This window comes from Etheostoma cragini, chromosome 4 (genome assembly GCF_013103735.1).
Source record: "Etheostoma cragini isolate CJK2018 chromosome 4, CSU_Ecrag_1.0, whole genome shotgun sequence".
Taxonomy (NCBI): domain Eukaryota; kingdom Metazoa; phylum Chordata; class Actinopteri; order Perciformes; family Percidae; genus Etheostoma; species Etheostoma cragini.
The window spans coordinates 4,279,679-4,304,242 of NC_048410.1; the positions used below are offsets into that span (position 1 = coordinate 4,279,679).

Consider the following 24,564-nt stretch of genomic DNA (forward strand, 5'->3'; position numbering starts at 1 on the left):
GGTAGAGCTAGCAAGTACGGTCTCCCCAAGAACACAAGTCCGTTCTTTGCTTACTTGGTATTGAGAAACGCCCTTAGTGTCAGGAACAACTTTAGGATATGTGGGGAACCTGTACTTATGGGAAAACAAAACTATCTATGAACAGATGTGTTGGTGAAAAATGGCTGCTGTAGCCTGCGGAGCTGGGCATAAATGGGTTGAATCATTCCTTGCATTCAACTGCATTACTATACATTGTATAAAAGTATTTCCTACAGGCTAATGTAAGTGATTGATACTGAGGCCTATCGCTTACTTACACACTTCACACCTTCTTCTTCACAGCCCGATTAACTAAATCATTAGTTGAAATGGAGTGATGTCTCCTCCATTAAAGCAGTGTAACATATTTTGTGTGTGAATTATTGTCAAACTCTTTGTATAAGCATTTGACAACTGTTAAGTTCTGAATCTAAAAGGCTAACTAAATATGAAATAAGTCACTTTTTAAAAGCAGCCTCAACATCTGTTCATCGTGAATAGTTTTGATAACTACAAGGGCTCTCTGAGAGTGCACACCTCCCTCAAGGCATGCCCTATCTCACAATAATAATTCAGCGTGAAGTTTCCAAGTTGGGAACTCATTTTTCCAATTATTCCAATACCACATACACAGCACAAATTCCATATCCTGCAAAGTTAACAAAAGTGAAAGACAATTTGCCCTGTGATTCCAATCCGTTCCAAAATGTACTGGTTTCCTCCTTGGCCAATATTACACTCTTCCACAAAATTTCATGAAAGTCGGGTCAGTAGTTTTTCTGTAATCCTGCCGACTAAGAAACAAATAAACCAACAAACCAGACCAACAAATCAGACAGACTGAGACGCAAAACATAACCTCCTTGGCAGAGGAAATTACTGTATATGTGCAGTTGCTAAATTACCTAAATTATAAACCAAAGTGAAACACAACTGCTTGTAGTAGCCCTGTAAAGTACACTTGTTGGCATTGTGCCCAGCCTCTGCAATTGAAATGTTCCACTGAAATATGATTTGAGAGTCAATTTAGCTTAAAATTAAATACATTAGAACATATCACAAAAACCCAACGGACATGTTTAGTAATAGTTAGTCACTGTGTGAATTGGAATAAATATCTAGTACCCAAATGAAGATATATTTTTTCAACATTTGAAAATAGAATTACAATTTAAAATTGTACAATTAGTTTCCCCATTTCAGCATGACTACTCATGCAAACATTACTCAGCTGAACTGCTCTGTCTAGCTCCCACAATGCCTTCATGGTGTTTCAAAACCCTGTTGTATAACAATGTGTGTACCAAACACCGGCAATGGCCTCAAAGCTTCTCAGAAGAGGTCATGCATCTGGGCACGCCCTACCATAAAACATAACTGGGGCTTAGGAGAGAATATTTTTATTTTTTCTAGGTTTTCCACAGCTAAATCCCAGGAGAGGGTTTGTTGTACAGGGTAGTGATGTATGATGTTCACACTTTCTCTTATTTATTTATTATTGGGAATTGAAGCTCTCAGACAGCCTTGGAATTGAGGTCTTTTGGAGACGGGAACAGCTGCCAACAGACCTATTCATCCTCTAGATTAGCCCGTGAAAAATCTGCTGCTCCAACACGTGCAGTATATCTCCATGTTGTCACCACCGGTGGTTCTATTCAAATGAACGCCAGCTTATTATCTGTCATTTTGGGATTAATGTCTACTCCTTGTTTGAAATATAAATAACTTTTCTTTTTCATACCTCATATGCAATGATCTTCTCACTGCTGGACCCGGGGGGAATTGGTTCCCAGTACACTTCGATCTCAGAGGCTGACACAGGGCGGGCCCAAACTCTTGATGGCGCCTCAGAGGGCTCTGAATAGAAAAGATCATGAATTATGCATGTTTGCAATTAAGAGTAGGCTACACTTCTTGAATTAACATGACCAACTGTATTTCTGTTTGCAGAATGTGCAGGCATTCACCTTCTTCTGCAGAAAACACTTTGACAATGCGGCTGAAAGGCCCCTCTCCCATGCTGTTGTAGACTCCCACTTTCACTTCAAACTGGGACAGGGGTGCGATGCTGTCATTTCTGTAAATATATCTCGATGCATCAGGTGATGCCAGCACTGTCTGGATCCAGGTGCTGCTGCCAAGTGGGCGGAAAGCCACAACGAAGCCAAAGTCGTCTCCGCTCTGCTGTTCCTCTGGAACTGGCTGAGATAGGGACAGAAAAGTCACGCCTTTGAGCCAAACAACTGTGAGCAGAAATTAAATTAGGGGGTAGTAAACAAAGTAAAGTAGAAATAGTGTTTTATGTCCCACAAATGCACCAATACAGCATATTGCTCCACTTTGAACCACATCCAAGAAATGTAAAGTTGTCACCTTATTCTAGATTTACAAAAATGAAATGTGCACTGGCTCTGTATCTCCATTTTGATTTACACAACAGGGGGAGTCAGCAGGCAGCAAATCAGAAGAGCTCTGCTTTTAATTAAAAGCCATTCCACTGAAGCCAGGCCATTGCAGACAAACTAACTCTGCCAGAAGTCCATTCTCATCAAAGAGATTTGAAAGGAAAAAAAAAAAGCCACAATAAATGCCCAACCAGAAATGCCTATGATCCTCTTACCTCCCACATGATAACGAGTTCTCCTCGAGCACCTCCGCCACCACTCACATTAACTGGCGCAACCTTGGGAACTAAACAGGCAGAAAGAAAACAAAGAAAGTCATTCCTGCGTTTGGGCTGTAATGTCTCAGGCAGGTGCTGAGAAATCTGTTAAACCACACAGCTTTGAATGAGGTGGTAACAGTCAGTTTGTAGAGCTTCTTATTTACATACAATAGGTTAATCACAAATCAGAGGAATTTGGTCGACGTTATAAGCCCAGCATGGTGTGTCAGCCCCATGTGTGAGGCACAATGGGAGTCTTGCTCCCTTGTGATTCAACCAGCGGGATGAAATTACTCAGCTAACCAGTTCAAAATAGACACCTTCATGTCGATGACCCTTGTAAACATAGACTAACGTTTCAGTTAATGCAAGTTTTCAGTTTTAACCATGTTCCAGATTTTTGACATACAGAAGCTCAGTGTTGATCCTTAATTCAATGTCCAGTTGTTGTCCACTTTTGCATTTGACTGAGTAATTATAAGTATTGGCATGGAAGCAAACAAGAGATTTGAAATGAGCAACATCACAGGGTCATCACAGGGTGCACTGACCGAAACGGTTAAATGATATATCCCCAGTGGGACTGACTAATTTGTTATGAAGAGAAACAACAAATTGAGGAATACCTGCTGCTTTGGTTCGAATCTGTTTTGATGGCATGCTGGGTTCTCCAACACCAACACTGTTGATTGCCACCACCCTGAATTCATAATCCACCCAGGGGTTTAAATCGTTCACTGTTGCATGCATCATCTGTCCAGGCACAGAATCAGGAACTAGGATTAAAGAATTTAGAATTGAGATGTGTTTTTTATTTATTTTTTTACGTTTTATTGAGGCACATTTAACAATTTAACAACAAATATAAAATACAAAATATAAAAACATTGCACAAACTAGTGAAGTACATCAAAATGAAGTGATGATTTAATATTATTCCAATTACAGGATGTTCAGTATTCTACGCATGCTGCTATTATTGTGGAAATTGCACAGCAATGTCTGCATGCCATAATGCAATTTAAGTCATAAATGCAAGGATTGCATTGGTTAATTGGAAATAATTGATTCTGTAAGTCTTTCCTTGCTATAAAGTGCTCATATCATGCTCATTTTGAGGTTCATAATTGTATTTAGAGGTTGTACCAGAATAGGTTTATGTGTTTTAATCTTCAAAACACCATATTTTTGTTGCTGCTGCTCTTCTTTTCACCTTGTGTATTGAGCATTCCGTTTTAGCTACAGAGTGAGGCATAACACTTTTGTTCCATCTTAGCTGGGAGTCGCACAAGTGCAGAAGCTAGGAAAGCACTGCTAGCTAGTTAGTTGCAGAGTATGACAGCATCTCATACTAGCATGTCATGCTAGCAGCTAGGTGAGCATTATAACGTGTGTTAGAACATGATGAGCGTTTTTTTAGAGAACTTAAAGCTGCACTACAATTGAGCTGCTTGGAGCTATCCTAGAAATCTAGATGCAGCCTGTAGCAGCAGCAAATGTCATTTACAGCTAGAATCAGTCTAGCAACTTGCCGTTGGCTTTCTAGCTGGAAAAAATAAATTCTGTTCAAGCCAATCTCATTGTGTATATCGTTGATGGGCGGGCTTAACATAAGGATGGTAGAATTGTGACGGTTCCACATTAGTTTTCTGCTACTTGAAAACAAAGAAAATGGCTTCTGCTTCTAGTGAACAGCGGTCTTTCAAACTTGCTTTTGCTGCGATACGAAAGAATTTGAGTTAAGCACTTCAGTCATTTAAAAAAAGAAGATGTGTTTGGAGTTTGATACATCAACTAGCATTGCTCTGGTTGGTTGTAGCGCTGTCCTATTACGTGCAGAGGGAATTTGAAAGACAACTGTTAATCCCGCCCCTTGTATTGAGCCCTGCCAATGGTGAGTTCCCAGACCCAACAACTTGTCAGGCTAGTTTGAAGCTGTGTTTTCTCTGGAAGATGGTAAGTCCCTTTGGGGTGGACTTTGGGCTTTTTCATTTTGAAAACCTGTAACGTGCACAAAAAGATATATAACACAATAAAGGAAAAGGAAAAAGCCAAAAAGCATAATATGAGCAATTTATGTCATGAACTTATGACTGTCAGCGGTTTTGTAATGTATGTTACTGCCTGCGTAATGACCTTTATGGTGCTAAACGGAACGGTCTTGAATTTGAACTTTTAAACAGAAAGGCGGTGTTAATACTTGGGGCGGGGAGATAGGAAGGCCAGGCAGGGAGGACCTAACACAATATATTTTTGATTGCATTATGAACCAACGGAACATTCCACATTCTGCTCTTGATATGGCATCACCTTTTATTTACAAAAACTAATGTTTCGGTCCCTCAGGACCTTCATCAAGAGAATCCTTGTTTGCATTATGGGAAATAGAGGATCTAGTGTTTCAGGAACCTAACCCATACTAGATACTCCAAGACAGGAAATCTTTAACTTTGCTGTTAAGACTCTTGTAAGTCTACGCCCCCCCCACCCCCACCCCAAAACTACAATGATAATTTGCCGGCGGACCCTTAAACAGATCCTTGTAATCTAAATGTTTTCTCATTATACAATACTGTATAAAGCTGGTGCATTTTAATTGGATTTTTGAAACTCAAATATCTTGATTGTTCTCAAAAAACCCAGGATCAGTTAGTTGGAACATGCTGCATGTTACACTAAAAACACACCAAGTTGCGGAAAAGTGTCACTCAAGGAAACTTTTTCTGTGATGTGTTCATGTGTTTTAAGCATGAAGAAATTACTTGAAAACATTGCTTAACATGTCACATGAGTGACAGGACTACTGTTACAGATTGGATGCCGGTATTTTTTGGCCCCACTTTGCGACAAAAAGTTAAAAGTTATCCATCACTTTAACAACGGGACTGTAATTTTCCTTCCATCCCTTTCCTTTTCATTTGCTTTTGTCTATTGGAGGCTAACTAAATAGAAAGTAATTGCATCTGAGAAAGAGAGTTAAGTCTCCAATGACCAGAGACACAGTACATTATAATTCCGCTGTATTGACTTACATTAAATTGAAAATGAGGAGCTGTTACCTGTTCTCACAGTCTGCCAGCCGATAGAGAAGGGGGTCCTGGCCTGTATCATGTACGTGGTAACAGGACTGTGGTTGTCAGGTCCAGAGCCCCAGGACAGTTGCACAGTGGTGTCAGTAATGTCAGTCACCACCAGGCTCTCCGGGGCACCAGGAGGTCCTGCGACACCCAGAAACAAGGACAGACACCTGCATCAACCACACTGCACAAGAGCAGCCAGATCTCAAAGACTCACAAGTGATTCAAAACTCTGCTTAACAACCTCATCTCAGGGCTAGTGGAGATATAATGAGTTCTATTGGTAGTGTCAGTCTAATCAATACACTGAATAGTGCACTTTCCTCATGTTAGGCCATCTACTGGATGAGTTAACTTATATATGAGGCCAGTGAGTTTCAATTTAAGTTAAACAAAATTCAACTTTCAGCTTTAAAATATCCCCACGCTTGAACTGTAATATAACATTATCACATACTTATGAAAAAAAAAAAAAAATATGAGGGAAATCATGCTCAGGTGAATGAGGAAGTATTATCAAGTGAGAGGAACTATTTCTGGAGACGTGTGCAATCACCCAAAAGGAAAATTATAAAAATGCTCTTCTTGTGGAGCCTGGTCTTACGAAGAGGAGAGAAATCTTTATTCAACAATAACATGAGAGACCAGTTTAGGGATTTAGAAAACAAGGCAGGATTTTCAATTGGGATCTCATTGAAATTAGGGAACGCAGCAACATGAGATCAAATAAACAGACAGGGACTTGGGTAACTCATGTGAGATTTCCTGCTAAGCCCAAAATCTGTAAAAGTAGCAGTGAGCCCTCAGCGGGACTAACTGCAGCTGAAAGAAGATCACTGGGTATCAACCATGCTTGGTTTCATATTATGCATAGAGAAACATACAATCCGTGTGTAAAAGCTGCATCATCTGACTTTAGCTGCCGGAGCTTGATGTCATGCTCTGCCAATCTGAACCTCCCAGACAACAGTATTATTTCCTCTCCATGTGGTTATCCATTTCAATCATGGATGTGATTGGCACAGCTGTTTACAGTAAAAAGGATCAGGCCAACCCTGTGACTCGCTAAGAAATGGAAAATAATTCATCACCACACCCCTCAAATTTATATTCCATGACCTTTTTGGAGCATACTGTTGTGCACTGAGCTTTCATTAATAAAAAAAGCAGGTGTCCTTGTATATGGAAGTTGTCTTTGCTCTCACAACCCCGCACTTTCAGGACTTTCAGAATTTGTGAGTTACCTAAATAATGTGATCAGGCATCACATCCTACCATGTAACTTTTAATTGTAAATGTAACTCTAAAGAACTCCAGTCACCAATCCACGTCCTCGGCTATTTTGTATTTGTAAAAGTTAATGTGACTTTTTATTTGAATTTCTCACTACCATTTAAATGCAAAAATGAGTAACATTCTATCAGTAATGATCAATTTTTAATTGAAAATGTATAGTCGGGGTGCAATTTTACAGAGTATAACGTGGGTTTTCCCCCTTTCTGCTTAATCTATCCCTGCATCTGCTGAATTATTTTTTATCAATGGTGGGGACAAAATGTACCCCCCCCCTTAAAGGGATCAATGCTACTTTACCAAAAGACCATCATATAGCTACAATACTGTAGATAGCGCTGTAACATAATACCTGCAAACTCTTAATAGGGAAAAAAGGTGAAAAAACACTTAAACCCAAAAGATTTTTTCTTTTAAATATCCGCTTTAAAATGTAGCACTCTGGTGTACTCTGAGAAGACAATTAAGAAATGAATGAGTCGCAAACATGACTGAATTTTTTAGTTGTTTTATTTTTTAGCCATTACAGACTTTCTAACTGTTTTTATCATCATAATCCAATTCTCTTCATTTATAAAACGGACGTCAACATTGCACATAGTTCTGATGCCTCTTTCAATACCGTGGATAGTGCCACTCGGCAAGTCATGCCAAACACTTATTTATGCACTCCAATATTCAATGTCATATATTTTCAAAATAAAATAGCACACTGTGCTCTCAAGCCAGAGCGCAAAGTTCACTTTGCGGCAAAAATACATTCACCCAGGAAACGCTCGTTCGATCCTCAGGAGTGTTTACATTTAAACCAAGATCTTTTTTTTTTCGAACCTTAATTAGTCTTGCCTCAAGACGCTCACTTTTTCTGGCACGCCGTTGGCCCCTGTAAGGACCGTAATCTGGCGGTACCTGTCTGGCAGTCACCTACTGATGGCTAACAACTGACGCTGGTAGCCGACGTCCCAGAGCTCTTTACTGGCAATACAACCAGCAACTCCTGCTCGGATATTACAGTATCATATTACAAGACAACTATTTGGAAGGTTAACGTTTCTTTACCAACTAGTTACCTAACGTTTCGTTAGTCAAACAGCATATTAAATCATAGTGCCAGAAAAAAGACTGACCTCACAACTAGTGTTCTTTGCCATAGTAATGAACACTACTTTGGAGTGAGGGTTGAACATTTGGTGGGAGTGAGGTGACGAGGGAGACGGCGTGGACATCCTGAAGCTGGTTGGCCAATACTCGAGACGTCACATTAAAGACATTTTAATGCGAAGATCACAACATTAAACATTTCCTCTCACTCTAGTCTGGGAAATTCTGTCTGGCTTGGTGATACAGTTCTTATCTGACAGCAGTGAAATGTGTGTGTCGTAATATTATGAGAAACACAGAAACACACACACACGCACACACACACACACACACACACACACACACACAAACTTAAAAAAACAAGCATCAAGAGATTGAAAACCTCCGTAGAGTCCCGCAAAAATGACAAGCATTATAAGAAAGGAGGAAGAGGCATACCTCTGACAATCAAGTCTGCTGCTGCCGAGACGGTGTCAACTTCAGTGTGTACCATACACACGTACTTCCCACAATGCTTTAGCTGAACGTTCCTCACCATCAGGTCACCGGCAAATCCCTAATGACAAAGCATATTTGTAGAAAAGTCTTGCAGAGGAAGAAAAACACCAAAAGTAGCAAAGTCAAAAAAAAAAAAGAATAAGTATGGAAATCCTCAGAACACATTCAATTTCTTTCTCAGTCATATGCAGTAAATCCTCCACAAAAGAATTTTGGGAGAATTCACCACAACACCACTAGAAAAAAGATGATATGAGAGTCTAGCAAAACAAATTAATTCTGCTTTACATTGTAATAAAGGCTATCAAAATGACAGTGGTTTTCTTTGGACTTGGTTTGTTGTGTTTATACTTTTCCTTTATGGTTCAGATGAATGACTCTTACTGTTAAGACCAAAAAGGGACACTAAAAATTTGTTAGAGTTGCTTTTGTACTTATCTGCCGTACACACATGCAGTACGCACGTGCGCACACATACAGTACGCGTACACACTTTTTAAGCAAACTACAGCAATTCCGAAATCTGTCCCTTTGTGTAAAAAGCTGAGGCAAGTTAATCAGCTGTTGCAATTGACTCTGGAAATGTCAGGGCTGTACAGCAACATCAGTGGGCCTGGTGTGTGCAATCCGAGGGAGCATAAATGTCGTAATTACAAACATTTAGGCTCCTTTGTGCGGGGATAAATTAATTGATTTGCTCATACAGTGAGATCACCTCCGGGAATGCAGAAATGTCATTCCTATTTGCAGGTTCCCGCTTAGAAAAAACACAGGGAAACATCTGTGAATTAGGTTAGTTTCTGACACGTTGGCTTAAAGGTAAAATCCACCTTAAAACCTTACAATTATCTTGGTGCTTTTATGTTGTCATCAGTTTAGTTTTACCTACTTACAGGAATAGTCTGACACTGTGAGAAATTCCCTTCTTTATTCATTACCTTTGTAAAGCACTTTATCATACACACTCACAGCGCTTCAGAGAGGGGACTACCCTAACACCACCAATGTGTAGCACCCACCTGGGTGATGCATGGCAGCCTTACAATGCCAGACGCTCACCACACATCAGCTTGATAGAGAGGGATGCTTGATATTTTTAGAAGTGGGGAAAACCGGAGAACCCGGCAAACCCCCCCCCCCCCCCCCACACACACACAAGGAAGAACATGCAAACTCCACACAGAAAGGCCTGGGACGACCAGGGGGCTTCATGCTGCTTTTTACTTTGTTCACTTCCTTGCTGAAATTCAATGAGAAGATTGAAACCACTCTGGAGAGTGGTACTGATCTTCTCATCAAAGTGAAAGCAAATTGTCAAAAAATGTCAATCTATCCCTTTAAGATGATGTACATCTCCGTTTCTGTGTAATGTTAGTAATCATCAGTAATGCTTTACTATCATTGAATAGCTGAAGTGGGTCTCATAGCAGTTCAGTTTTTGATGAAAAATGTGATGGTTGAGAAGCATTCAAATTCAAAGCACACTGACATTTTATATGCATATTGTAGACTCTCGTGTATGTCAAATCCTTGTTGGTGATTTTCTTTGCCTAAAATCTCAAAAAAGGTTCTCACCCATATTATACAGTACATACCCCTCCAATCATCTCAAAGTGGTCCTGCCTGCTGAAATCAATGGCTTTCCCGTTGAAAAACCACTTGAAGACGGGACTTGGGGACGAATCACTAGACACCTCGCATGGCAGCACAAGACTCTGTCCGACGGTGGCGTCCAAACTCAAGGGTGGGACTGTAATCTTGGTAGGCTCTACACCATTATGGAAGCAAAAAGGGATAATTATTTGTTACTGTATGCAGCACTGTATCTCTATAATATTCCAGCAAGATGAAAAAAGTAATAAAGCTTCATTTGCCCAGAATAGTGAGACAGATTTGGCTCTATCAGTGTAATTAAGTGACCTTAAATAACTTCACTTAGGAAGCGAATGCCTCTCATAAGTCAGTAATGAATAATTAAACACACTGCAATCACAATGCCAACTAGAAAGTAAAAGAAAAGTCTCTCTCTATAATCATCATTATTTAAAAACCCAAATCTGAAAATGCTACGCGAGCTCTTTTTAAATTAAATGTTAGTGACAAAATATTCCTCAATCACAGCTATAGACGGCGGTGGTTTGCCTTTCCTCTGCTACATGAACAATAACTCACAGCTGACAAAACCATAGATGACTTATACGTCTGTCAAAGCGGCAGGAACATAATCCGCCTCTATTTTTCATATCAATTTCATGCTTGAGCTAGTATTTTCTTCCCTTAACAAAAGTTTAAAGCCTTGGTTTAAAAGGTACAGTAGTGAAAACCTGTGGAGACAAAAAATAAGAATTACCTTTCACCACCAGTGTCCCTGTGCTGCTGGATGCTCCAAAATGGTTTCTGGCCAAACATGTGTACCTGCCTCCATCAGACTTGGAGATGTTGGCGATACGTAGAGTCCCATCCTCCATTATGGTCTGTCTAAGGAGAGGGACAAAACTGAAACACCCCACCATAAGTTCCCTAAGTATTTATTAGTTTTTAATTGAATGAAAAGTCATAATAAGACTCAAGGTTGAAACTTCCCGGAAGAGTTATGGTGTCATTTCTCAAGCCATTTAAATCCCCCCCCCCATTAAATCATTTTTGAATGAAGGCTTTAGAATATATTCTAAAGTCTATTTGCATGCCTCAGAAGATGACAATTAACTTAGCTGAAGCAGAACAGATTTGCTGTAGGTCAGCATAGTATTGACAGCACAATATTAGCTTAAATGCACAGATTAATTGGATACACAACAGGTCACCAGGCCTGGACAGGACAGTGAAAGGAAGAGGAGTTCAGCACTGAAGAAAGGCAATTTGAATGGGATCTTTACCTGCTGCCTTATCGCTCAACAACACATGGAGATAGTATCAGCATCCTATAAGCCATTTCTGAATAGTATTTGCACGAAGACATGAAGGAGCATCTCACTTGAAAAAAATGGTCTCATGGGAGAAATAAAGTGGGAGTCTGATGAGAGCGCTTGAAAGAAACAACAATTACACAAAGGAATTTTGACCCCATTGTTGTCTGGTTATTACAGCTTGTGACTTACTTTCATGAACTACATTTCCCTTTGTTGTAATATTCTCTAGTTAAAATGTGGCCAATTAAATTAGATTTTTTGAAAGTGTGAATATATTAGTTTTATACTCCAGGGTGTAGGTTAAAGTAAAAAAAAAAAGAAATAAAAAAACATGTACAGTACAAAAACAAAAAAATGTTATGTTGACATTGGTCTTGCTTTGCCAGACCTTCCTCCACCGCGGCGCTGTGGAGGAGGAGGGTGTGTCGAGTCCACATAGCATTGCAGGATTGGAGACGTGATCTTGTTTCTTGGTATTTCTTAAAACCAATCACAATAGCCTTTAGTGGTACTAAGTGCCGGATGGAGCAGTGGTGGAATAGGCTCAGGAAGGAACTTGTTTGATGGTTGTTTTAGTCGTGAAAGAGAAAACACAGATTTGCCAGATAGTCTAGCTAGCTGTCTGGATTTACCCTGCAGACATCTGAAAAAAGGTTAACCATCGGGCGCCCGGATAGCTCAGTTGGTTGAGCAATCACCCATATTTAGAGGTTTACTCCTTGACGCAGCAGGCCGGGGTTTGATTCCGACCTACAGCCCTTTGCTGCATGTCATTCCCCCACCTCTCCCCTTTCATGTCTTCAGCTGTCCTTTCAAACAAAGGCCTAAAAATGGCCAAAAATAAAAGGTTAAACGTTGCCCTCATAAATCGACCAGAGTTGGAAATGCCAACACAAAGGAAACCCAAGGCAATGCTTTTCCGGCCAAAATGAGTGAAATCCGGGAGAATTTCCGGCGGCAATGGAGCAATCCCGGAAGTGTAACGTCGTGGATACAGACTATGTTAAAGCTAACCCCCCTGAAATTATTTTGATTTCTCATGCTCTCTGAGAGAAAATGCTCTGTGCTTCACTTTTGTTGTTTATTGACTGATGTTCACTTCTGTAATTTTTTTAAGGATAATATTAACTGTAAATAAAACTATTACAGGAAAATTTTTGTTGGCTGGACCTTTTTTCTGCACTGAGTAGTTTTAGTAATGCAGGCTTTCCTTACAGCGCCAGCAGATTTTAAGTAGGGCAGCCTGCATGTGGCCTGAGAGGCAGGGCGAGAAAACTCTCCCTACTGTTCATTAGGCTCATTGCTTCCAGCCATATATATAATGATGGAAGGTGACTTAGATGAGTATATTATCTTATTCGGACTATAGTAGCAGAAGAATGAGACACTGTTCAGACAGAGTTATTATATTACAGTTATAAGAATATTTACCTTTAGCGCCTTGGTTCTACGCAGACAATTTGGAAAGCATGTAAACATATGCATAAATGAGGCAGATAATGCTCCCCTGTTGTGACCTTTGGATTGAGTAAATCAAACAGAAATGCTGTGAGCAGCCAGCATAAAAAAAAAAAAAACAATTTTACATTGGCTAAACATTGGAATAAATATGTATTCACTCAGGGCCGAGCTGAGACCCAGAGAGCATGTCTAACACAGGGTGCCTCGCGCTTATTTATTGACAAAAATATCAAACACTGAGTGATGGAGGTGCACTGAGAACATGACCTAAGGGGCAGCGAGCAGCAAAACAAATAGAAACGTAAAGAACTATCTACTTTGTAGACAATCTCCGTTATGCTGGGAATTTATATTCTTGTCATAATGCCTGGGTAATTTTTCTCCCTGTCCTACCGACTAGCCCATGGGGAACTTGAGTACTAAACAATCCCAGTGGTCACGTGTTGAGGCCGGTCCAGTGAGTTACATAGAGTCTATGGAAATATGGCTTTGCATATTGACTTGAGCCAAAAATAAAATGAAAAAGGATAAAAACAGCAAGAGAGAAGCTATAGACTTTATCTGACACATAAGCAGCATGCATGACCAGCATGCTAATGTTAATGTTATTAAAACTACAAAATTTGAGTCAGCAGATACTTTGCAGTCTTGAATTTTAACAGTACTTTGGCCAGATAGTCACGACTATTTCTCCCTTTTCTGCAAACCTTTTAGCATCTCGGGTTTGACCAATGATACAGAGAGACAATTTGATTTTTAAACCACTGTACTGACATTGTTGCAATCTGAAATGAGAAAGGTAATTGAAAAGCAACTGGTGGTTACATCATATAGTGGTTTTCAAAGAGAATGGACCGAGCTCTTACAAAATATAGCAGCAGGAGGAAAATCCTTCAACATGAATGGGCATGAACTGTATTAACCAAAAAGGTTATTATTGTGCAATTTGCTGCCAGCAAATTTAAGTAAGCTGCTAAGGTATATCTTCCTGATTTCACATTGGGGAGTCACATGAATACTATGCATATAAACCTTTGAGACGTGACAAGTTTTTGCGCTAAAGAAAGAAAGTCGTTCAAATAACCTGTGCCCTGGATACAGCAGTTTAAGGCAAGGACTTACCTATCTGAAACCATTTCTAGTGAAACTAATTTTAGAAAAACAGTACAAACTTCCCTCTATGAATCCCAACATTCAACTCAGTTTGGAGAAAAATCCTGTCTGGAGTTTAATTGACAAAAGGCAAGTACTATCTGTTCACTGTATTTTGCAAAATGTTGTTTTTCTGTTGGAGTTTGTATGAAAAATAAAGATCTCTGGGAAAGTTAGTATAAAAGGACATTCAATAAATAGTGCTATACAAATAACGCTGCCTCACCTTAACTTAAATTATACATTTAGAAACAGCTAATTTGTCGAAAAAAAGACAGAGAGAAAGGCTATTGTGCCCTTTTTTATTTCAAAGTCTCCCTATGGGAAGCTGTTAAGTCACTAAAAGTATCTCTCAGAGAAAATTGATGCTATTAAGTTATTTAAACTACTTAAGAATGACAAGGCTTTTGGACGGTGTTTACATATAAAAGACTTGCTTGCTTTCAATTGTGTGTCTCATACTGGGCAAGCATACTGAGAAACGGTCTGAAAGACAAACCAGGTTACAGTCTTTTCTCCCGTTATGAAATTAACTAAATGCTCCAATTCAGTAGTTAGGGTAAAATAATAACATTCAACAGTGGGGCCTGTAGAGTTTCTGTTTGGAGCATCTCTACAAAGGTTACGTTTAAGCTGGAAAGTGATTTTCACTGATTGTTAACACCTACTAAACTGTTTACCTGAAAACTGTTGTTGAGTGTCTACTTTTCAGACCTTTCTAGCAGTTACCCAGCCCAGCCCTTGTTTTTCTAAACCTACTCCTTCCTTGAACATTTAATGGAAGCAGCTCTCATACTGTGCTTGAACTCTGTTGGTTCTTATTCTGTGTATTAGTGTCTGCTAAGGCCGAGTGCAACAACAAACAGTTTCTTTTAGCTCGCGGGTGTTGCCTCACACCCTAAATCATGAGATGGTGTGGCCAGTCATGTAGCCTGATAGAGTTTCACTGAAGGATGTGGTAAGATCGTTTTTACTTTATGGTTTTCACAGAGAGAGCGTCCCTGCAGAATCTCTGTTCTACATCCAGCACTTTGACTGCCTTGAAGAGCTGTGAAACCGCAGGACACTTTGAAGTTTCAAACAGCTAAATCATATTGCACTCTGTATCTTGTGCCTCGAAAAAAAGATGGAGTAGGGGCCATGTCCTCATTCTAACATCCAGTGAAAAGACAAAACTACTGTATGTCAACAGAAAAACAAAATCTTTTTCTAACAAAAAAAACAAACTTTGTTGGACCATGCAAGGCTGTAGTATGCTACACTGACTTAAACATGTCTGCTTGAGCAAATACATAGATAAGAATGAGTCCTATGAATGAAAATGACAACATGAGCAAACCCTTTAACAGATGCCATCATTAGCATGTGCAGCGGTGCATACAATACCCTACCTCTTGCTGTCCTTCAGGAGTTTGTCTTCTTTCCACCAGGAGATTGTGGCCCTTGGGGAAGCGTGGGGGCGACACTCCAAAACCACCTCGCCCCCCCTTTGGATCACTGTGGACTTCCTCACAGGCCGCCGGCTGAAGTCCGGTGGGGAAGCTGAGGAACAGAAACGTATTAGGGCCATTTGTTTCGCTTTGTGAGACATCAGGCATCAGCAAAAAATGTCAAGTGCATCACCCGCAATTATGAGAATTCTATTTCCCCACTAGACTGGCTGTTTGCATGACAGAATTATGGAAATGAAAGAGCAAGGCCATTGCTCAGTAAGGAGCTAGTTCAGCCTCTTATTATTTATTTATCAACTTTCAGATAGAAAACACTTTCATTCCAACACAATGAACATACAGTACAATATAACTTAGCCTTGCCTCTACATTGTATCATTGTAAATAATACAGGGCAATCTAACTTCTTACCCACAACCTTGAGCTCAGCACTGGCATAGACAGCTCCATGTTCACTCTCTGCAACACACTGATACATCCCAGCATCCAACAGACTAATCCTGCTTATGGTCAGTCTACCAGACTCCACATGGATCCTCCCCTGCAAATTATGCCAGCGTTATAATGTTTGCCATCATTTTTGTCTGATATTTTGTATTTGTATTTGCAAGACCATCTTCATCAACTTGTTTTTAGATCATCAGAGGTGCAATTGAGGGCAAGCCTTCATTTTCTATTTAGCTGAGATTACAAAAAATATACCCACAATAAAATTTAAAAGACAATACACAAACAGTGCCAAAATTGTAAAATACCATGACCGGAGTAGAAAGAAGGACACGCAAGTCACAAAAAACAATAATATGAACTCAAGGACATAACCAAACAAATAAAAAGAATCAAGAGAAAGTCAAGAACATTTAAATTACTAAAAACAATTACAACCAGAAACAGGACTATTCAACAGCATTGCTCTAAATTGCCCATATGTCGGAAGAAAGACATGAATGAGATGAATGCAAACTTTGGGGATCATTCTCTGCCTTGTTAGGTGTCTTAGGTTTTCAATTCAGCAATTGCTATGCGTGAGTAAGAGCTGTTACTGAATTACTTCTGTAGGATACCTTTGCAGTATTTTTTGAGAAAATACTGCATTCTTTTAAATCATGATGACGTTCTTACATTTTCTTATAAATATCAAATCTCAGTGTTAGTGGTGGTGTCTTACCTCTGCGGTTAGCGGCTGACCATTCTTCAACCATTTGTATGCAGGCCGAGGCTTACCGTTGGCTTTACATTCCCACTGCAGATTAGCATCGATTGCCATATGAGCATCTTTCAGTGTCTGGACCCAGTGCAGATGTTCAACATCTGTGAAAAATACCAAAAAAAATGTCAACATTGGGCGCCTGGGTAGCTCACCTGGTAAAGAGGTTTACCTCAACGCAGCGGCTACAGGTTTGACTCTGACATGCGGCTCTTTGCTGCACGTCATTCCCCATCTCTACTCTTTCATAACTTCAGCTGTATATCGAATAAAGGCCTAAAATGTCCACACACAAAAAAAAGTCAACATCATATTACAGATATATTTAGTTTTACCAATATCTGATTGCCTTGTAATGAGTAGGAACTAATTAACTTAATGCTATTGATCATGGTACATTCCTAAATTACTTTATAGTGACATATGCATTTTGGAGCTGATAAAATGGATTTCAATAGCAATATTATAAAAAAATTCATTTGTAGCAGGTGTGTCCCAAATAGGCTGCATAAACAGTATTGAGCAGCTTTTGTCAAAATGGCGTGGTTGCTCTTAATGTGAAGTAAATTCCGGTCTAGTTTTGAATGCTGGAGTGGTTTCAGTTCAGATTTACATACATGAAAGGCCAAAGCAAATTTGTTTCATTCAATTTGCGCTCACAATCTGCGTGTAATTAGTTCCTGATTTACTGGGGCAGCAGCTCATTATGCAGTCAGTGCCTGGAACTGACCTGCAGGCGCAATGTACAGTAGGTGTTCATCAAAGAAATCACCAAATTCAAAGCAGACAGGAAAATGTATTATGCGGCAAATACTATAATAATATAAAGTAACATGATTCCAAAATTATATTTATAGGTACATTACTTATGAATCGGGAGTTCAACTTCACTGGAGACAAAAAAATGCATTCAAATTCAAAACAGCTGTCGACCTCCTTGCATTATAACAGCAACATGGGGCAATAAACAAAAAAGAAAATATAACTCGAAAAACCAGAGGTGAGAGAGAGAGAGACAGTTATGCAGTAGGGAAAAGGGTGGAGGTGTGGTGCATAGTCTCACTACTGAGGTAAATGTAGCCAAACTGTAATTGTCTTAACAAGAATGAAGAGATTTCACACTCAACTGATTGTGAAGTTCTTCTATTGATTAATCATATGACATTCTTGCAGTCATTTTTTGTGAGTGTGTGTGTGTGTGTGTGTGTGTGTGTGTGTGTGTGTGTGTGTGTGCACGCACGAATCCATAAATAAATGGATGCATGTGCCTATGTGGTAGCAGCTATTGCGAATTCACACTGATTTTTATGGACCCCAGGAAGAGCAGCTGTTGCACTGGTAACAGCTAATGGGGATCCAAATAAATACAACAAAAAATACTTTAGACACATCAAATCAATAATCAAGTCTCCATACTATCATAGGGAGATTTGGAGGATGTCCATGCAGGGCCAAGCTTTTATCTCCAGCGGGTTGGACTATTGGAATGGTCGCTTTTCAGGTCTCCCAAGAAACTATTCTCAAACGAAGGAAAGCAACTGCTGGGTCCTAACAGCAACACACTACATTACACCAATTCTCAGGCGTCTACACAGTCTTCCAATGAGTCATGAAATAGAGTTTGAAGAACTTGTTACTTGTGCATAAATCTCTTAATCGTTTAGAACCTCAATACGTATCTGACCCTGTTACCAAATGAGCTCTGAATGGAGTCCAAAATAAGAAGCAGCATGTAGGTTTATTTTGGCCTCCCTTTAGAAGTGGAACAAACTTGTAGAAGTTATAGGATTTGGCCCAACTTCAAATACAAACTTTGAATATTCTCCACTGCCTGTGACACAACCTTTGGCCACAAAAACTTTAATTTATTTCAATTCTTTATATTTCTAATAGCTTTAAAAAGGGTTACTATCTTTTATATTTGTGTTTGTTATAAATGTGTTTTGTATGGCTTATTTCCTTTTGAATGGTGCATGTGAAGCACCTTGAAATGAAATAACCTTGCCTTGCCTGATTACCGTTTTTTGTCAACTACCACTTCATAATTGGCATTACTGACGTCAAGCTATGTGCTTCAATTTTCAATCAAAACGGTTATATAGGTTCTACGTAAGAGCAAAAATGTGTGCTGAGAGTTTTTAGCCTCAACGCAGAGGTCAAGGGTTTGGGTCCGACCTGTGACAATTTCCTACATGTCTCCCCTCTTTCGCTCACCTAGCTGTCCTGTCAAAAGTTATAGGCGGGAAAGCACAAATACATAATCTTTAAAAAAAACTAAAAATGTACAGACTGATATCCATCTTTTCCAGTTCCTTTTAAACACATACAGACGGGAACAGTCAAGACTCTTTCTCATCTCTTTGCATATAGAAGACAGTTGTGAACATCCACTGAAGTAGACGGTGACTAATTTCAAAGCTTGCAGTTTGACAGCCGGTTCCTTTAAATTCTATGGAGGTGGTAGACCTATCCTGACATGAGTAATTCATCATTGCCTACTTTAAGCCCCTGGTAAAAAGAGATGTCCAGTAAGAGGCGGAAGATCTTTCACGTTAACAAAAAAAAAAAGCACAGACATTGAGCACAAATGACCTCCAGATTATCCTGGAATTCTAAGGCTATTTTATAATGAGAAAATAACTCAAATTATTCAGATGGAAGGAATAATAAAGCACCAGCCATTTCTCCAACAAACACTGTATTGCTAAATATGAAAAAGTACTGACTAAGGAGAGAAATGAAACAGGAAGCAAAAGTATCTTACTGTGGAATATAAGTTGCCCTCTGGCAACATTTCGTCCTCTGCTGTTTTCGGCTACACACTCATACACACCGGCATCCTCCGGGCGAAAATATGGAATTTCCAGAACCCCACTGGAGTGGTTGATTTTAATCTTGCCAGGGAGTGGATATCCATCAGCTCTTCTCCATGAGATAGTAGGCACAGGGCTGCAGAGGTTACACACAAAATGTCACACTGACCACATGGACTGCAGCCGTATTTGTCAGTCTGTTTGTACTTCACACATTTTACAAAGCAATGTGAAGGGTAGAGCTGCACCCTGCTTATGTTTCTGACACTTACTTTCCTAAGGCAAAGCATTCCAGCTTCACTGATGATCCTTTGGAGACATGAAGGATGTCAGGAAACTGAACCTCAATCTTTGGCTCGTATTCACCCATCACTACTGCATACAGGATAAAAGCAAATCACAGTCAGTCAAAACACAAAACATGGACATGCAGTTTCCTGTAATTTATATTGGATGTAAGAGTTGTGGCGCGAATGACACTGGCAGAGAGGGAGCGTGCGTGTTGACGCCACAAACAACAGCGTTTGGCTTAGCGGATGGATGAGTTTGGATTACATATCTGCCTCAGCTCAAATCTGAAGTGGTACACATAAACGGTCCTGATGGGGTTTAGTATGTGTGGCAAGCTCCTTGCTGTGCGTGTGCCTGCATGCATTTTTGTCAATGCAGCCTACATTTCTGGTTATGTAAATATGTGCCTTCATGCAGACAGAGGGTTTCTCGAATACATAACCCTGTATAGTTCAGAGGCTTTGGGCTGGTGCAAAAACTTGCTCGTAAGCAAAAGGAAAAACAGTGTCACGCTCAAGACAAGCAATTTATCTCGTAGACTTGCCCCCCCACCGCGACAGCGCGCGTCAGTTCAGTGCACAAGATATCCAGGAGGCAGCAGATGCGAACTGAGGATGCTTACTGTCTCTCCGCACCACCACAGGGGTTGGAGAACTGATCACGGTGGCGTTGGTCATCATGTTTCTCACCACACACGTGTAGTTCCCAGCATCTGAGGCTTCAACTTTGGCTATGTACAAGTTGCCTGTCCACTGAGAGACAAAGCGTCGAGCATCCTGTTGCAGGACGCTCCGCTGTCCATTGAAAACCCATGAATATTTGATCTCTGAAAAAAACCAAAAGAATAGGTAAAATACAAAACAGCTACTGTACACCTACAAATGAATTTCTCAAAATTACAGTATTACCTGCAGTGAGGTACACATATTGGAAAAAAAAGCATGGATAAGCATGGAAGACCTATTTCCTTGTTAAAGTCCTGAAAAGGATTGTGGTAACAAGGTTAGGTTTTTTTTTTTCATCACCAGTATGTCTGTAAAAGGAAACATTGGCAGGCACTGATATGTGTAGAAAACACTTGCTAAATATAGAAGTCCAAACTCCACTATACTTATGTGTGTTATTGATGCATCCAAGATCTGTGCCAGAATTAATCATGAAACATTATTTGTGAATTGTTTGCTAGTGGCAAGGCAAGTTTATTTATAAAGCACATTTCAGTAACAAGGCAATTCAAAGTGCTTTACAAACAAACACCAAAAGCATCAAGGTGTTCCAAAGTGTATTCTTAGAATACTTGTCTTCTGCATGCCCATCAGACAAGGAGGGTTAAATGGGGAAAAGTTGTATCTGCCCCATTTCATGTGAATGATGGTGAAATGATGTCTCCTATTTCATTTGATGTGTATATGATCGACCTATATAGAACAACTGATTTGGTGTAACACAGCCTTTCTTGGCGGAAACTGTGTTATCAATCAAGGTATGTATGCTGGTGACTGCTGGTAATTCTAACTCCATATACTGCTTGACTGCAGCAATTACCAAAGGTGTTCTCACACTATGGCAAAGATTATGACTTTCAATGTAATGCCAAAAAGAGTAATGATATGGTAAAGAGGATAGGACATTTGTTTTTCCTGTGTTTCACTTGTGCCATGTTCCTCTCCTGACATGCAAGGCAACCAAATATCTTTCCCACTGATGATATACATGATGACATATTGATAGTGTTGTGAACTACATGCTCAGGTCAACATGTTGCTGTCAATTCCGTCTCACATTGCCAGCCCTTCTTCCCCAGCACTGCGGAGGACGATCTGGCAAGTCTACGTTCCCGGATGGAAGAAAAACACACTCTGGTTTAGTGACATTTCTTTAAACCAAGAGTAAAGAGTATAGAGTAACATCCGGTGGATTAATCCCAGAAGGGGAATGTTATATGGATAAAGACTATAGTATTACAAACCACTGTGCAGTGTTTTGACATCTAATCAGCATTTAAACTAAAGGATATATGACTAAAATCTGCTTTCCTGGATTATATTTCATTGTCTCACTGGTACCCAAAACAGCCCCTTCTGCTTTTTTAGGATAGGGCTGTTTTAGGTCCGAATACCCATTTGGCAGTACATGTCTTGTCATATAATTTGTTGACAATTAGAAATACTGAATAACTCTTGCATAATCTTTTGACCATGAATCAAGGCTGGTATCACAGAAAATCAAGCAAATATGGAATTAGAAACAGATCTTATCAGGTGACATGGTCACACGTGTGCTTATTAGTTCGTTGGATGCTTACTTTATCTGTTTTATAATTTTTTTTATTTCAGTCGATCTTCAACTCTTGTCACACAGATTATAATGAGGTGAATGCATGTCAAAATAAAGAAGGGAAAGGAATGATAAGAATGTCAATGTAGCTGTTTAAAACACATACACAGCGAGATAGAGAGAGATGGGCAGAGATGTCTGCAGGGACCGCGGAGTGAACTTGGCTATTACTGTAGCCCTCCTGTATCAGACACACGACATTCTGCAGTAAGCCCTTTTGACTGGGCAGGCGGTTAAAAGTCCCACCCGCTTCCTTGAGGGAAAACAGTGAATTAAAATCATTACAGGGGAAAGTCAGGGCAGAAGCTGACAGACCTTTCATGATTAGGAACTATCAGAGACTGGGTCTGTTTAAGAGCTGCAGTCTCAAAGCAACAGAGGACTTGCAGGCACATAATCTCATGTCCTCTGACAGAGTTTAGCTCTCAGCACGGCTCCTTTTAGACCACTTATCTATTGATTGCTCAAAGAAGCTTCAGATGATTCGTCTTTTACCGAGGTGCAGCACTGTTTCTCCTCAAGTTGTGCATCGACAAACATTAAAGAAGCTTTGACATAGTATAAACCTTGTGGTATCCCAAAAAATTGAAAAATTGAAAGCACCTGAAGCTAGCATTATCGTGTAGTGTTAATCCCATCAAATGTGTGACTATTCTGTGTTTAAGAGGAAAAATACAGAGATGGAGCCTTTTAAAAGGGGGAGGGAGGGAAGGCTTGAGGGCAAATTGCTAAAGTGTGAATTCCCACGTGGCCACAGGATTCAGCTGGCAACAGAGAGCGGAGAAAGGCTGGTACGCTGGCGTGAAATTGTGCTGGTGGGCACCAAATGGCTACAGGAGTGCGGACCACTTTGAGGGTCTGCTAATCAGTAGCACACAGACACATGAGTCGACTCACAGCTGTGCCATGGGATAAACGCTCCCCTGGCCACAGCAGCCACCGGCAGACTTTATTACCTGCAGATAACCTGCCCACATCGAGAAAAAAAAAAAGACAGTTGGGAGAAGTGGAGCACTGGAGACTTTATAGTTGACAGCATGGTCACAGATCATATGGGCGAGAAAAGTGAGCTCAAGGTTAAGCAGTTTGAGGCTATGAACTATAGATGTGAAGGCATGAATCTGGGCAGGTAGAGCGATGACTGATCATAAAAAAAGTGCCCCGTCCGACAGATAAGGAGAAGTGAGTGGAAAGCAGTGTCAGAGTTCGAAAGAAGGAGCAGCAAAAAGAGAAGTTGGAAAGGTATAAAAACAGAAGAGACACAGCAGTGGTATAGTGAGATAATAAGCAGCAGTGTGAGGAACAATAAAGACTGCTGAGTCAAGCAGGAATGTGAGACCACAGCAGACAATGCTAAATAGTTAGAACAGAGCGCTGTACCTCCGTAATGGGGTGGAGGGCCACAGAGCAGAACCACAGCTTGACCCTCTCTCACCGACACCGTGTTCCTTGACTTCCTGCTGAAGTTCTGCAAAACTGTTGAATAAAAAATTAAAAAAATTAAATAAATGAAACGACAACCTTTCAGAGTTTGACAGCTGCAATAACTTTACATAAAGGTGACATCCAGGAAAGGGCATTTCATTCTGGAGAATACTTCCGTGTCTGTTCAGTTTGCTTACAAGTCAAACCCAAGAGGCCCCTGTTAATATTGCAGCAACCAATTGAGCTTGAGAGATTACTTTCACCTTTAATTAAATGCTGCTGTGTGGTGTGAGAGAATAGAAATGTTGGGAAGACCTATCAATCTCTAAGTCTTAGAAATATCAACCAAGTCCCAGGAGGGATTAAGCTAATATCAGCAGTGGTCAAATCAGAACTTGACTGATAAAGAAATACCCCACATCAAGACATACAGTCCTGATTCTGTCATGCATTCCACTGGTACCATTGAATAGTACAAAGAGGTAACACAGTCTGTTCAGACACTGTCACGACAACGTCGGACTCAAATGCTCGACTCAACATGGAGTAGAAGGTGGGTTTGTTTATTAACCAATAAACAATCCAGGCCAATGTACAAATCCAACAGGCAAAAGACTTAGTCGAAAATACAAGAAACAGATCAGGAAACACTGGAAACAGACTTAAACACCGCTGGAGAGTGAGACACACAAGGAGTAACAACAATATGGCAAATGGTAAGTGAACCATAGACCGTTAATATAAATGGACAGAGCATGAGTGACGTCACCCATTGGTTTGTGGACATCAGAAATGAGTCGTCGAGTTTGCGTTTATGGGCGCAGCCATCATGGTTGCGGATGTGACGATTTTAGAGGAGAGGG

At 40.1% G+C, this 24,564-nt stretch overlaps 1 protein-coding gene across 2 annotated transcripts in view; it reads right to left on the minus strand.

Annotated features, from left to right (window-relative positions):
* The window catches only part of LOC117942799 (contactin-4), a 94,577-nt gene that overhangs the window by 12,655 nt on the left and 57,358 nt on the right, over nt 1–24,564 (minus strand). Inside the window, exons 5-19 of one of the 2 annotated variants that reach the window (XM_034868475.1) lie at nt 23,657–23,752; nt 20,562–20,765; nt 19,921–20,023; nt 19,600–19,784; nt 16,797–16,939; nt 16,040–16,169; nt 15,569–15,719; nt 11,006–11,133; nt 10,251–10,423; nt 8,596–8,713; nt 5,746–5,904; nt 3,313–3,462; nt 2,642–2,712; nt 1,989–2,223; nt 1,763–1,878 (exon numbers count right to left, since the gene is read on the minus strand). In XM_034868475.1, the coding sequence (XP_034724366.1) occupies nt 1,763–1,878; nt 1,989–2,223; nt 2,642–2,712; nt 3,313–3,462; nt 5,746–5,904; nt 8,596–8,713; nt 10,251–10,423; nt 11,006–11,133; nt 15,569–15,719; nt 16,040–16,169; nt 16,797–16,939; nt 19,600–19,784; nt 19,921–20,023; nt 20,562–20,765; nt 23,657–23,752 (2,162 nt within the window). Of the gene's footprint in view, nt 1–1,762; nt 1,879–1,988; nt 2,224–2,641; nt 2,713–3,312; nt 3,463–5,745; nt 5,905–8,595; nt 8,714–10,250; nt 10,424–11,005; nt 11,152–15,568; nt 15,720–16,039; nt 16,170–16,796; nt 16,940–19,599; nt 19,785–19,920; nt 20,024–20,561; nt 20,766–23,656; nt 23,753–24,564 lie in introns of both variants that reach the window. The other variant, XM_034868474.1, reaches the window with a different exon arrangement.